Source organism: Chiloscyllium punctatum, chromosome 13 (assembly GCF_047496795.1).
Source record: "Chiloscyllium punctatum isolate Juve2018m chromosome 13, sChiPun1.3, whole genome shotgun sequence".
In the NCBI taxonomy this organism is placed as follows: domain Eukaryota; kingdom Metazoa; phylum Chordata; class Chondrichthyes; order Orectolobiformes; family Hemiscylliidae; genus Chiloscyllium; species Chiloscyllium punctatum.
In genome coordinates this window covers 103,802,005-103,817,378 of record NC_092751.1, presented here as the reverse complement: position 1 = coordinate 103,817,378, position 15,374 = coordinate 103,802,005, and the positions used below count along the sequence as shown (strand labels likewise).

The window sequence follows — 15,374 nt, the reverse complement described above, 5'->3', positions numbered from 1 at the left end:
ACACAATCCAAAATATTAAGACTGCCAACACTTTATCTTAGTGTCAACTCTGTATCACATTCAACATGCAAGTCAAAAGGTGATAAGCAAGTTCCAATTTGGACCCAAAAACAACCTAGGTCAATACATCAGTGCAGTACTGTTGAAGGTGCCTTATTTTAAACCAATGCCCCATTCACACCATCCAGCTGGAAGTGAAAATCTGCTGCACTATTTTAACATTTCTCACAATGACAACAGATCAACTAGCTGTCGTCTCCCTCGCTATTCTAGCTACAGGGCTTGGCAACATTGACAGCGACTGCATTTCAAAAATAACGCCTGACTGATAAACACTGCAGGAAAAAAATACCGGCCTTGATGAGGGTGCAATGCAGATTAGAGTATCTGGAACGATACCAGACCCCAAAGGGTTACAGTTCAAGAACAGATTATGCATTTTAATTTGTAATTTTGAATGTCAGTTAGTTCAGGTGTAATTTAGTGAAGGTGTTCAAAATGGTAAAGGGATTCAATGCGACACATACAGAAAAACTTTGTAGGGGATTCCAGAACAAGTAGGCAAGTAAACTGAAAACCACAACTGAGCTAGTTAACAATGAAATTAAGGAGGACTCCCACCCCCACTACTTCCCACAAAGGAAAGCAGAAATTCAAAACCATCTTCACTAACAAGCTAAAAAGGTTTTTGTTAGACAGAAGGATCCAGCAATATGCAACGAAAACAAGTAGTCACTGAAGATGAGACACTAATTGACCTTGATCTAGTAGAACAAGTTTGAACCTGAATACCCTGCTTCCACACATCCCGGGAATACAAGAGAGGTTATGAATTCATGCTGATTTCTAACTTATCACTTACTGTAAAATTAAAGTTTTGATGATGCCAATTTGAACATCAGTATATTCTATTGCACATTGAAGCAATAGAAATTTCTACACATAACTGCATAAAACTTGAATCCAAGCCTCATGCTTCATGAAAGGTTCATGATTTTTTTTAAAAAAAGCAATTAACCTGTTAGAGGTTTGATCCCCAAAACAAAGTGTTCAGTGAAGAGTAAAACAAGTTTACTTTGCTTTGACCATCACATGCCCCCAGGGCTGACACTCCCAATCAGCAATCTTTTTAAAAAATGCATTTACAAACTCAACAATGCACATCTGCTTTACTGCCTTGGGATACATTCATTCTTCAAGATTACCAATAATTCAAAAGGGACAGGGGATTCAGGGCATAGTGAACTGTTTCTCAACATCTACATATACAGTGCAAATCTCAATAATGAGTACAATCTTTTTAAATGGAAAGCTGAATTAACTCTGAATTTCAGCTGAAAGAATACCAACTTTTTTTTTTACAGAAGTTTGCTCATAGCCACAACCATTCAATCTTCTGACTAGAAAGCTCAATGTTGACCCTGAGGATTAGCACGTCAGCCCTCCCAATGAGGGGCAGCTTGGTAGTTTTGATCTGAGGAATCCCGAGATGATTGACAAATCCAATAAATGGAAGTTTTCTTCAGATCCCTCTCTGCTGATTGGTATTCCAACTATTGTAAAAGTCTCATCTTTGGAGTCAAATGGTTGTGAATTCACACTGCACACTAACTTGAGCATGTAACCTGGAACAATAATACATTGAAGCACTGAGGCTTGTATTTTAAGAGAGGTGTTAATTCGTCAGATGAGAGTCGCAAACTACCTGTTTAAAGAAGGACTGAAGATCAAGTATTAGCCAAAGAAAAATAAGCTCTATGGTATTATAGTTATAATTTCTCTTGCAACCAGCACAAAAACCAGAATACCAGTCACCTATCTCATTGCTTCTCTTCTGAGTGGATTCTGAAACAAAATGGCAACCACATTTGCCTACAAAAAAACAATCACTACAGTTCATAGTGAACTTTAAGCATTCTGGATGCTCTGGCATATAATGCATTATATCAAAGCAATTTTATTCCATGAATGCTTTTCATTGAAACACCACACCACATCACACGAAGATGGCCAATCCAATAAATAAACAGTATGTTCCAATCACATGGCTCAGGTAGCTTTGGAAGCAGCCCAGAGCAGTTTGTCTACCCACTAAAGAATGGCATTGGCATCAGTAGACCTGAAAAAAGGGGAGAGAAAATAAAATGGAAACCAAAAACCCTACTTTTAACTTTATGCAGCGTCACAATTGAGTAATTTCAAGTGGTAGTTCGGATTCCTCATTTAACCTGGATACAATCAGGTTAAAAACTGGCAGTGAACACAGAATCCTACCTTGTCTACACTTTCAGGATCCTTGAAGAGGATAAACCCAAATCCTCGCGAGCGCCCAGTCACAGGATCCATTTTGATTACGCAGTCTACAATCTCTCCATATTTAGAAAAGTAGTCCCTTAAATCTTTCTTGCTTGTTTCCCAGCTGAGTCCACCAACAAACATCTTCCTGCACAGTGACAATATAAAAAGGAAGGGCAAATCAGTTTTAAAAACAGTGCTAGTACAAACATAGTAACTTAGGTCTGGGACAACTTGGCCAATGTTGATAGTCTCCTCCACTGCCATTTCAGCATAACCTCAACTCTTGGCTATATAAGGTGGATGCCCACTTTGTACTTCCATCTGTTCTGGATCTCAAGCTAACATTACCAATGTTATATTACATACAAGCATGAACTCTGCAGGACTAATCATTCAGCAAGGAATAAAAATGGGTCACTGACCCTTCAAGAGCCTTGCATCAGCCACTTTCCCCATAGTTTAAGAACTTGGGAGTTGTATCTTCAGATACATTACTGATCATATCCTGCACACAAGTGAAAACCACTCCAAGTAAGCCTGAAAAAAAAGAGAGAATTGACGGAAGTTTTGTTCAGTTATATTCACAGAATGCAGACATTACTTGCAGAAAGCAATTAATATTATTTCTTATTGACTTAGTTGTACATTACAATAGTCCAAAATGATGTACAAGTCTGGCAACGATATACTCAGAACATGGATTCACAAACTAACAGGGAACTGTGCATGGAACCTTAAACTTTTCTGCCAATCCTAGACCATGCATGGCACAATACTGTACACACATTCTAGTTTAATGCAGTGAATAGCATTTTGCAATATCTTCCCCAAAATTATCCTTGAGGTTATTTCTAATGTCCAACTGGCCTTTCACATTGTGCTTGCTGCTCAGCCAAAGACCAAAAGGCCTATGTTATCACAACTCTGCAACCACCTGACGAAGGAGCAGCACTTCAAAATCCAGTAATTTCAAATAAACCTATTGGACTTTAACCTAGTTTTTTTTTAAACTTCTAAACGCCAGTGAGTACATCCCAAACAGACTCAGCTCCATCAGAAATTTGCACTAAACATATTTATGTAATAAAACTGAAGCAGAAAAAAGTGAAAGAATTAAAGTAATTTTAATGAATGGTAACATTGATTTTAATTTCATTCCAAAACTAAAATTAATCCGAATTGTTTAATTTGCTTGTGGGATGTGTGCATTGTGGATAGATTCTTGTTTGCCAAAGCAATTAAAAGTCATTGAGGATAGGTGGGAATGTGGAATTTTTAACACAAACAGATCAGCTATGATCTCATTGAATGGCAGCATAGGCTTAAAGGGTCAAATGATCTACTTCTGCTTCTATTTTGTCTGCATGATTCATGTATATACATAGCTCTGCAACATTTGAATAGCTTTTAAAATAGTTTGCATATACCACATTATAAAACTGTGCCAATACTCAAAATTCAAGCTATGTGCATCATGGCACGGATTTGGAAATTATAACATGAAGCACATATGAGTGCTGGAGCAAGAGTGCATAAAATTAAAAATATAATCTTCTGACTCAGGAAATATAAAGTAGACATTATTTTTAAAAAGGGTACAGAGTGGAAAAGTCGCGGCAATGGTGCTAAATTCCATCTAATAGGAAACTTTCTTTGTCAAGAGAACCCTATCCCATCATACTGGCTAGTGGCTCCATAGCTCTGTGCATAGCAAGCTCAAAATCCACATTCATCTCCCTCTTTGGCCTACACCCCTTTCAAGGATGCATCCTCTCTTCTCATCCCAGTCAACCGTCTGCTCTCTCCTCCCACTCTCAGTCCACCACTGGTGACAGAGTTGCAGTCATTTTTCCTCCAACATACAAACTCCATTCTATCCATTGCTACTCATTATACCCGTCTCCAATTTCACATCTGAGTAAAACTGGGTCTTTTTTCTACATTTTATTGGCATTTCAATGCCTTCAGTCGCAAGGATAATAATATGATCATATTATCTGTATTTAGTTACATTTAAACTGGTTGCTAGGCTTGTTTTATATCTTTTCAAATTATTTGGATCCTTCACAGAACTTAAAACATTCAGAAAATATACAATTCCTACAGTATTTATACCATAAACCCAGAGTAAAATTTGCAACAATAACACTATGCACTCCTCCCTATTCTCCCAAAAATCAGTTTTAACAGTACTGCCTTTTGAGAAACTTTGAGTCTTACATATGATGCATTTGCTACAGGAGATGCAGGAAACGCTTGACCATGGCCAGGAAAGGGGGGATCATTTGTTCAGAAGTATTGGGGACATCTGTCCTTAGTGTCAATGGATCGGTATAAATAAGATGATCATATTTGTTCATGCCGGAGGCTGGAAGATTGCACATATTTCACAGTAGGAGGTCGGATAACTAAAATTATGGTTATACCGAAGACTCTTAACAAACCTCATACTCAATAGGAAAGGAACTTGTAATTCCATAAGCTGAGTAAAATACGCATGAAAATATCAGGATTGTTCTATTACAAGTATACTACACTGAGCAGATTTGAATTGGTGAAGCTCAGCTCAATGTCTCATTACTCTCACTAGGAAAACATGAAGGCTGAATCTGACATAGTAAGGAAGTTGGGAGATGTTTATGTGAGTGAGAGAGAGAAAAACATTCTTCTGTAAATTACATTCACTGTCAGAAGAGTTCAAGGGACACAGAGCAAGCAAGAGAGAGCGAGAACGAGATATAGACAGACAGAGACAGAGGATGGAAGCTGGTGGAAAGATGAACCCTTTGTGGTCTGATTTGAGTGCACACTGGCTTATCATGGGTTGAATGTTTGTGGACTGTCCCCTGGAGCTCAAGATCCAGAATGTTATGAATTTAATTTGCCTTCTGGAAATCTTAAATGATTTTAAAAGAAAAGGCCATTTTGTAGGACAACATTAGACATATTAGTTGAGCAAGGCCACCTCACGACCTTCCCCACATAGTTTAGACTAGTCCCTCTTATGATGTACTGTTAAAAGGGAAGGTTATCTAGTCAAAGCAATTGGCCATTTGGGGCCTGGCTGGATCAAGGTTTCCCACTTTGATGTGCATGTAGCTTAATTAGTCAAGCGTAATCAGAACTGTCAATGAGTTTTTCCTTTGCAAACTTTTGCTATTTTATTGTTTCTTATCTAATTATCTAATTATTGTTTTTACAATTTTAAAAAGAAGTTCTGTATAAAGACAGCTTGTTTGCAGCAATATGCAGAGTAGCCTAAGAGGGCTCTTAGGGGTAAGAGCTGGCGCCACTACTTTGCTAATGGCTTTAGAACCTCAAGCCTGACTTCTAAGTATCAATGTTGTTGGTAAATAAAGATTGGTAAATAAAGATAATAACAAACTATACTGTAAGAGTTTTATATTCTAGAGCACCACAGAGTACCAACTGCTGGACGAACCAAGAGAGACTTACAGATCGAGTCCATCAGGGATTCCCTAAGCCATCTTGAATAGGTACTTTTACACCTTCAATTTGGTTCATTTCCAGTTTCCCAAAGCAAACCAACCCAGAGTCTCTCTGGATTAGATTATCGATTCGCGGCAGTTGCGTACTGTTCTTGCCTACCAAGAACTGGAGCAAAGCTGCCCAAACAGATTACATAAAGAATTTTCAACTTGACAGGAAAGGCTTCTAATCATCACCAAATTCTATTCACTCATTGAACCCAACCAGCAGAATGGATAAGTGAATGGGCAAAAAACTTGTCAGATGAAATATAATGCAAGAAAACATGAGACTATAAGCAGAATATAGAAGCTGAATATTATTTAGATGATGAGACATTGCAGAAGGCTGCAGCAGAGGGGGATTTGGGGGTCCTCATTAAAGAATCACTAAAAGCTGATATTCAAGTTTAACAGGTTACAGGGAAGGTAAATGGAGCATTGCACTTTATTTCAGACAAAATAAAGTCTAAAAATAGAGAAGTTGTACTAAAGGGCATGATTCAACCCACACTTACAATAGGGAGCAGTGGGTGACTTGTAAGTTTGATTCCATTGGGTTCGACAGGGCCCCAAGCTGGGCCCTTACTGTTTGTTGGGTACATTAATGATTTTACTTAAACATAGGAGTACAATCACAAGGTTTGCAAATGATATGGAAACTAGTGCAGTGGCAAAAACTGAAGAGAATAGTCCTAAAGAGAATATGGGAGTGGTTAAGACAGCATACGAGAAAGTAGATTATCTGTATTTTTCGGGGTAAATGGTTCTAGTGAACAAGGTGATCTCAACAAAGTGCTTCAGAAGAGAAATGGTCATGATCAGAGATGAGGTACGCTACACGGCACCCAGCACTGGTGGTCAGAGAGCAAAACCACCAGCAGACAAAGCTAAACAAATGAAGAGTCATTGAATTTGATAAAAGTGAGGGTATGAAGGGTTTTGTTAGGAGTCAATTGAGACACTTAATGCAGGGAAGGTTGTGCAACCAGATAGCACATGATGTGGTCCAGCTAATTCAACTGATGGATGTGGAAAAAATTCAGTATCTCAGCAACATAAATTTTTGACCACTCAAGCTAATCTGGATGAAAAGGTGATTTACCAAGATGTTGCCTAGGATGGAGCATTTCAGCTCTGGAGAGAGACTGGATGAGCTCAGGTTGTTTCATGTGGAACAGTAAAGGTTGAGAACAAACCAGATTGAAGAGCAAAACATCGTGAAGGGCCTGGACATGAAGAATAGAAAGCAGCTATTCCCCTTAGTCGAAGGATCAAAAACAAGTAGTACACTTATAAATTGAAAGTAGGAGATTTAAAAGGTATTTGAGGAAACCTTTTTCACCCAGCAAGCAATGAGGGTTGGGACTGCCCTGTTTGGTGGGTACCCAAAGGCAGGTACTTTAAAAAGTACTTCAATGTATGATACTGTACTTCATATATTCATCTAAGGAAATGGGCCTACTGCAGGAAAATAGTTGTAAGACTAGTATGTTAGCAGTATATTTTTGTGGCGGTACAGATTCAATGGGCCAAAGGGCCTCTTCTATACTTTATGATTATATGATTAACATAAACAATGATCTCTTGCAGCAATGCCATACCAAGCTCTGATATAACACTAATGTCAGTTTTGAACACCATAACAGCCTTTGCAGAATAGCCTGCAATGACTGCTGTATCTCTCCATATCGAAGAAATCAAGTTGAATTGTTGTAAGCTCTGTTGTCTCACATCAGACACAGATGTGAGTATAATCTCGGTCCTCAAATGAGTTTCTTTCTCAAACAGATATGTTCACACCAAGGTGGATTTCCCACCTTGAGGGGCTGTAATGACTGGTTGGCGTGAACCAGAGTCCTCCATTACTTCCTGCATTTGCTACTTTTCTGGTAGAAAGTCACTTCGGTGCCTGATGGGGGCACCTTCCATGCACTCAAGTTAAAATCAGGGCAACAAGGTCTAATGAAGATCTCAAATAAAAAACATGTGAAATTTACCAGGCACCAGATGCAAGACATTAAACATCCTGTTAGCAGTATAACCACACCTTTAACTAAGAGTCAAAATCAGCATAAAATTTAGCAGTAAGCATTAAACTAAGAAAACAAAGGTATCTTTACACAGCAAACACTCTATAGAGTGTATTGATTACAAATAATCTATACGGAGTAAACGTTCATAAGAGCATGACCAAACCAAAGTGCAGGACAAACATTTTATATTTTACAATGGCTGCAAAACGGCCTTATAGAATGCAGTGTAGACTGAAGGTGATACTGGAAAGACTGCAATTACCATCAATCCTCATGTATAACTCAGTGGTTTACTGGGCTTTTTCAGAATATAAGGAACACACACAAAAGTGAAATGCCAACCAGCCCAGAAAGAGTAGCAGATTTTCTTCCCATAGTTATTTTTGAGCAACATTAAATTATTTCCTAACTAACAAATTCCTAATTTTTCATTCATTCCTGGAATCTGGGTGTTACTAGCATTTATTGCCTATCTCTAAATGTCCTGGTGAAAATGGTGTATGTATAGCCACCAGTGCTGATTGAATTTAACTTTGTTATTTCCCATGAAGGGAATAAAGTGCTGGATCTCTCGGCCTACAGCATAAGCAAGCCAAATCTTGCTGCATTTGGACATGGACTGCTTTGGTCATGAATGAAACTGAACATCGTGCAGTGACAATATCACCTGCCCTTGTGGTGTAGGGAATGCCATGGCTGAAGCTGACAAAGTTGCCAGGCAACTCCTGCAGAGATATTAGGTTTTAAAATGACAATAACTCCCAAAGCCATCTTTTGTGCCAGGTAGGAGTCCAACCACAGAGTGTCTTTCTCTTGATTCCCACTGACTCCAGTTTTGCTAGGCATCCTGTATGCCACATTCTTTCAAGTGCAGCCTTGACACCAAGTGCAGTCATCCTTCCTTTTCCTCTGGAATTCAGTTCTTTTGTTCATTGAATGTTCACAAGGCTGTAATGAAGTCAGGAGCTGAGCATCCCTGGCAGAACACAAACTGAGCATCAGTGAGCAACTTATCGTGAAGCAAGTGCTGTTTGATGGCACCTTCCATCACTTTAATGATAATTTAAAGTAGATTAATGGGCAGTAATTGGCAGTACTTGACCTGCCCTGCTTTTTGTGTATGGGACAGCCCTGGGTAATTTTCTACATCAGTGTTGTGTCTGTCATGGAATAATTCAGCTTTACAGTGGAAATTCTAGAGCACAAGTTTTCAGTGCTATTGTCAGAACATTGTTAAGATTCCATAGCCCTATCCAATATCTTCAGCCATTTAATTTCATGTTAAATGAACTGAATTGTCTGAAGAATAGCATCTGTGACACTGGAGACTGATCACCCACTCGGCACTTCTAGCAGAAAGTTGTTGCAAATGTTGCTGCCTTATCTTTTGTGCTGATGGGGTGGGTTCTAGAGCTTCCTATGCCTTCAATGGTTGATAACTGTCCACTACCATTTATGACAGGATATGGCAGGTCTAAACATTACATCAGATCGACTGGTTAGGAAATTATTAAGTCCATCTATCACATTCTGCTTAGGCTGTTTGGCAGGTAAGTAGCCCTATGCCATAGCTTCACCTGACTGACACCTCATTCTTAAACAAGCCTGGTGTTGCACCAGTTTGCACCAACTGGTCTGTCCCATTTCAGTCCTTTACTTGACACTGTTTAGTGCTCTGATACAGCAGGCCAATTTGTCACATCATTTTAGAGGGCAGTTAAGGTTCAACCACTGGGTCCCTGGATTGGAGCCATATGTAGGGTGACATCAGGCAAGGTCAGTAGCTTTCCTTTCTTAAAAGATAAGTGAGCCAGATAGGGTTTTTGTTTTACAATAATCAATGGTTTCAAGGTTACCATTAGACTTTTAAAATTCAAATGCCACCATCTTCTACAGTGGGACTTGAACTCAGGTGCCCAGAATTTTACTTGTGCCTCTAGCAAAAAATACCACAACGCCATCATCTCCCTGCTTATTGAAAGTAAAGTGACTTTGTTTTTTAAAATGAAAGAATATTGGGTTTCTGATCATTAGAAAAACATAAACCAGAAGGTGAAAAGCAGCTTCAATCAGTCTCTGATTGAAACACATCATTGTTCTCAAATCTGAATTTGAACTTTTCCATCTTATCTTAAACTACTACCTTTAGCATAAAATAAATGGGCTTCCATGTTGTCAATGTCTTCAAAATCAAGACATTTCTTGAAATAGCAAGTAGCAGCAGCTCTTCCCTACAAAATCTACAGAGGAGAAGGAAAACAAAATCAGCTGATGCAATCCAGTTCCCAATGCCAAGCAATAATTTGAAAATGGCAGCCGTGAATCCAGAATTAATGCACTGGATATGTCAAGCCACCATTAACAAGAGTAAGTTAGAAAAGGTGTTCACATCCTGTTGAAATTGTATTCACAAAGATGAATAAAGGAGAAAAAAATACACAACCCAATATCATTTAGAGTAATTAAGTAATTGGTAATTAAACAGATGTGTTAATTCTTAAGAGTTTTACGTTAGAAGTTAAATAATCCACAATGGACTAGGAAGCATTAAACACATGTATCTGATACAATGATGATTCATAGTGAAGGCAAAAAGGGAATAACAATTCAGTGTGATTGCTGCATGTTGAATGGAAATTCAGGAGGATATCAATAAAGCTGATAAAATAACAAGGCATATTTTAGTGGATCGAAGTACAATGTGAAACAAGTCTTGTGCACGATATTGACATTATTAGAATAACTGCAGTGTTGAAGATGAGACATCTAAAATGGCATCCACTAGTGCAATAGATGAGGCAGAAACAGCAAAGATTACATCAGAAGTCCAGATTCTCAGTTAAGGGTTTCCAAGCTGTTCGTTGTGAGCTGCATATAAGCATATGCTAACTGGTCACCCATAAAACAAGCATCTGGGAGCTGCGGGGTAGGTGTGTTGCCTCAAGGATTCAGTCGATACAACCTCCCATACAAAAAAAGTACTGTGTACTGAAAAGTTAAGCAAGGGACTGTGCCCTATTTCTGTGGCTCTGCAAGGCATCAATTTGTTCAGTTCTCCCTAAATGGAGAGATTAGAATAACCAAATCAATTTCATCAAACTATAGATGGACAGGGTTTTTAAAATCCTAAGAGAATTAAACTAAACTATGCCAAATAAAATGTAAATCCACCACTGCATTACATTAAAATAGCTGACACTGCATCTTTACTTTCAGATAAAAAGTGGATGGAAGTTGATACAGACATGCAGATAGAGTGGAAGAATCAAATACTGAACAGAATACAATGTTTTCCTGCAGGCTGGGAGGGTCAGGAAACATTTTCTACGCAAGGCTGAATAATGATTGCACTGGAATTAACTGTCTGGAATTTGGCCAATTTCCAAAGAATCAAGGAGATTTGTACAAAACTCTTCCCTGATTCTATTTTGGTCATTTAGTATGTTAAAAATTTCAGGTGGTGATCAGAAGATTCAGCAAGATGAATAGCTATGCTTTTACAGATTCTTCTAATATGGTATAGGATAAAAACTCAGATTAGTGAAATCTGTAAAAAATAGTCAGAAAAGGTCAGTTTGTAAATACGACTGGTTGAAATAAAGCTGTAAAACAGAAATTAACACAGGACAATGATTTAAACTTTTTTCATATTTGTGTAAAATTGTTCTTAGATATTTCCTAGTTCAGGGTTGTTGCAATAACAAAGTCTAATTCTGATGTCCAAATGACATCACTGTAATTAGTACTTTTATGGATCATGATCTGAATAAACCAAAATTATGAAAACATTTCCTTGAATTTACCAACTACACAACAATGAGTCTGAATCACTCTAAAGTTCAAAACATGAAAATTATTTTCGCATTCTGGCATCCAAACTGGCCTTGCAATATTAGCACTTCTTGTAAACTTTCAACAACATATACTTCTTTTTGAAATGGCATTATATACAACATATAAACACACTAACAACTATTTGGGAATAAGGATCTAATCTAATCGATGAGGTAAAGATATGAATAAATCAGTCAAACCACCACTTTAACATTACCCGACTGGAGGCTTTGGTTTTAAATGTACCAAGTAATGACCCTGCACAGTATTTGCAATTTGCTCTGCAAGTTACTGTGCCCTAGACACCACACCTAGACCTAACATCTAAAGAATAGATTAGTCAGCATTTTGCTACACCAGCTCTGCAAAGCAAGTGAGCACAACAAAACCTCAGCAAACTGAAATAACTGGAATTATGAACTTCAGCAGATATTACAGTGAAATGAACATGAAGCCTGTCAAAACTAAGCTGTTCATAGTAAATCAATAAAAGTAGACAAACTGTGTACTGCAACAAGCACTACAGGACAAGGAACACATACAGAAGTTTAAGTCTTGACAAAATGGGATGAAGTGCGACAAACTGTAACCACTCAAGCTTGCAGCGATTATGCTTATTCTTAACATAAATATCGTCCAGCACTTTGGTAGCTAAAACCAACAAAATCCTATTTATTTTCAAGTAGAAACCATTTCAATGCATGATTATTTAACAGAGCTCTTAAGAAGCTTTATACTGTTTTACTCAGGGCCCAGCTGTAGGTTAATCACATTGCTTGCCTCATGGACCAGCTCAGTCTGCACTTCAGCATCTATCAGTCCAAATTTATAGTGTAAACTAAAAAAAAACTGGTTCAAGAAAACACCATCTCCACATAGAAGAGATGATTTAGCAATATGGTAGAATAATGGAAAGACTTCAACTAGAGAAGTTGGGATGGCATTCCTTCGAATGGGGAGTATAAAGAAACTCTACAAGGGTGTTTTGATGAGTGGGAGGAAGAACAGTTTTCACAGGCAGAAAAGCAAGTAATCAGAGCACACGGATTTAAGATAATCAGCAAAAGAACCAGAGGGGAAATGAACATTTTTGCTGACCACGCTGGAACACACTGCCACAAGGTCTGAAACAGATTCAGAATAATTTTTCACAATGCAACTGGATAAACATTTGAAATAGAAAATTTGCCGAACTACAGGGGCAAGTTGGGGAACAGGAAAATTGGATAACTCTTTCAAGAACCACTACAGGCACAGCAGCCAGCTTTGTGCTGCAAGGTCCTACAAAATAACCACACATTAATCAAAAATAGAAAGTTGTTGCAAATGTACAGTGTAGCCACCAGTATTTAAGAAAGGAATAATTTCAGATCTAACATTAGCCTTTTCTTTTTACCACACATTTCCACCAATGTGTCTCATATTGTCACAAGATAACATGACTGGGTAACAACCTGTCACCTACGGAGCAGAAGAAAGGGCAGAAAACCATAACTGTTTTTTTGGATTTTTGTCTCAGCTCATCAGCTTCACCTCCAAGCCAAAAGATTCTGAATTCAGGACCTACTCCAGTCAAGACCTAGAGTCCAAAATAGAGGCTGAAAGTTCAGTATTGTACCAAGGCTGCACTGTCAGAGGGACCTCCTCTCAACTGAGAAGAGAAGCCATCTGTCAGGTAGTCATGGGGCGTTTCAGGGCTCTGTTATCCTATAAACAAAATCAAGAATTTCTGATGAAGGGCTTTTGCCTGAAATGTCGATTTTCCTGCTCCCCGGATGCTGCCTGACCTACCGTGCTTTGCCAGTACCACTCTAATCCAAAACCAAGAACTGTCCATTGAAAGCAAAATACTGCAGATGCTGGGAGGAATAAAAAAAACGATTTGATGGAAACTCAGAACACCTGACAGCATCTAGGGAAAGAAACTGGGCTGACGTCTCGGCCAGACCTGCTGAGTTTCCCCAGCACTTTCTGCTGTGATTGTGTCACTCATTGCCCACACTTGTTCTCAGGTATTTTTTGGGGGGTGGGGGGGGGGGATCTGGGTGCAGCGTGTCGAAAACTGCAACACCTCAGGAAAGGGAAAGAACTTTGTGGGCATCACCACAGAGCTTTGGAGCGGCGTGCGTGCGCTTTGTCAATGCAGGCTCCAGTCACAGTGCAGCATGTCGTGGGCTGCAGCTTTACCCAACAAAACAAAAAGAGATCAAATGTCTGGGGGGGGGGGGATGATTAATAGAGGGTGGCGGGGATTGAATTAAAGATTCTTTATGCTGAGCCCAGCACTGGGGTAAGCTGCAGGGGTCAGAGAACCTGGGGGTCTCCAGCGAGGGTCAACCCCGGGTCAGCAGCATCGCAGGCCTCAGGCCTCGGCGCTCAGTTAAAACAAACCCCCTCCCCTCCCCTCCCTCTCACTGCTCCATCCCCCACCCCCGGGCCACTCACCCCTCGTCCTCCTCATTCTTGCTGGCGTTAATCTTTGAGCCTTCCACTTCCTTCACCGGGGGAGGCGGCGGTGGAGGAGCCGCGCTCGCCGCCTGCTGCTGCTGCTGCTGCTGATCCCGGCTCCCGTCCCCCAGGCGACCCGAGGCCTGGCCGCCGGCCTCGCCGCCGCCGCCGCCGCCGCCGCCTCCTCCGGCCGCCGCGCTTTTCACCTCGGCGCCTCCGCCACCGAACGGAGCCTCGCTCGCCCCCTGGCCGCTGAAGCTGTAGAAGGCGCCGTCGAAGCCATCGGCGGCCGCCCCGGAGCCGCCGTTTTCCGCGAATTGACCCGCGTCCGCCATCTTGAGAAACCTCGGAGAACAAACCGCGGGGAGGGGGCGGGGCCAAGGCCACGGGGCGGGATGGGGGGCGGGGCCAGGGCCATGGGGCGGGATGGGGGGGCGGGGCCAGGGCCATGGGGCGGGGCCAAGGCCACGGGGCGGGGGCAGGGTTGACGGTCTCTGGGGAGGGGGGGGCGTGCCTCGGGGTGGGTGGTGATCGAGTGGGCGTGTCTGTGGGCGGGACCGCGGAGTGGGCGTGGTGATACCAGGGGGCGGAGCAATGCTGGGAAATAGGAAACAAAATCAGAAATTGCTGCAGATGCTCAGCGGGTCCGGCAGCGTCTGTGGAGGGAATTTGCCAATTTGGCGAGGCCAAGATTGAACGATGATTTGGAGATACCGCTGTTGGACTGAGGTGTACAACGTTAAAAATCACACAACACCAGGTTAAACCTGTTGGACTGTAATCTGGTGTTGTGTGATTTTTAACTTTAGGATTGAACCAGGTTGTGTTTCACCCAACACTTAAAATGAAGTTAAAAGTCACTTAACACCAGGTTATAATCCGACAGGTTTATTTGGAAGTACAAGCTTTCGGAGCGTTGCTCCTTCGTCAGGTAGCTAGTCCGAAAAGTTGATTCTCCTGTTCCTCAGATGCTGCCTGATCTGTTGTGCTTTCCCAGCACCGCACTCTCTATTCTGATCTCCGGCAACTGCATTCCTCACTTTCTCCTAGCTTGTGACCTGCTACCTGTCGAAGGAGCAGCGCTAGGAAAGCTTGTACTTCCACATAAAACTGTCGGATTATGACCTGGTGTTGTGTGATTTTTAACTTTGTCCACCCCAATCCAACACCGGCACATCCGCATCATCAGTTGAATCAAAACTGTTATCCCATAGAGACAAAAAAAACTGCAGATGCTGGAATCCACAGGAGGCTGGAAGAACACAGCTAG

At 40.7% G+C, this 15,374-nt stretch overlaps 1 protein-coding gene across 3 annotated transcripts in view; it reads right to left on the bottom strand.

The window, feature by feature from the left end:
* The window catches only part of LOC140484742 (heterogeneous nuclear ribonucleoprotein D-like), a 33,404-nt gene extending 18,935 nt beyond the window's left edge, over positions 1–14,469 (bottom strand). For all 3 annotated transcript variants that reach the window (XR_011962319.1, XM_072583538.1, XM_072583539.1), the window contains exons 1-2: positions 14,102–14,469; positions 2,275–2,443 (exon numbers count right to left, since the gene is read on the bottom strand). Coding sequence is in view for 2 of the 3 variants with exons in the window: in XM_072583538.1 (XP_072439639.1) it covers positions 2,275–2,443; positions 14,102–14,439 (507 nt within the window). In the remaining variant the exon portion in view is untranslated. The remainder of the gene's footprint in view (positions 1–2,274; positions 2,444–14,101) is intronic.
* Positions 14,470–15,374: the final 905 nt, after the last annotated feature.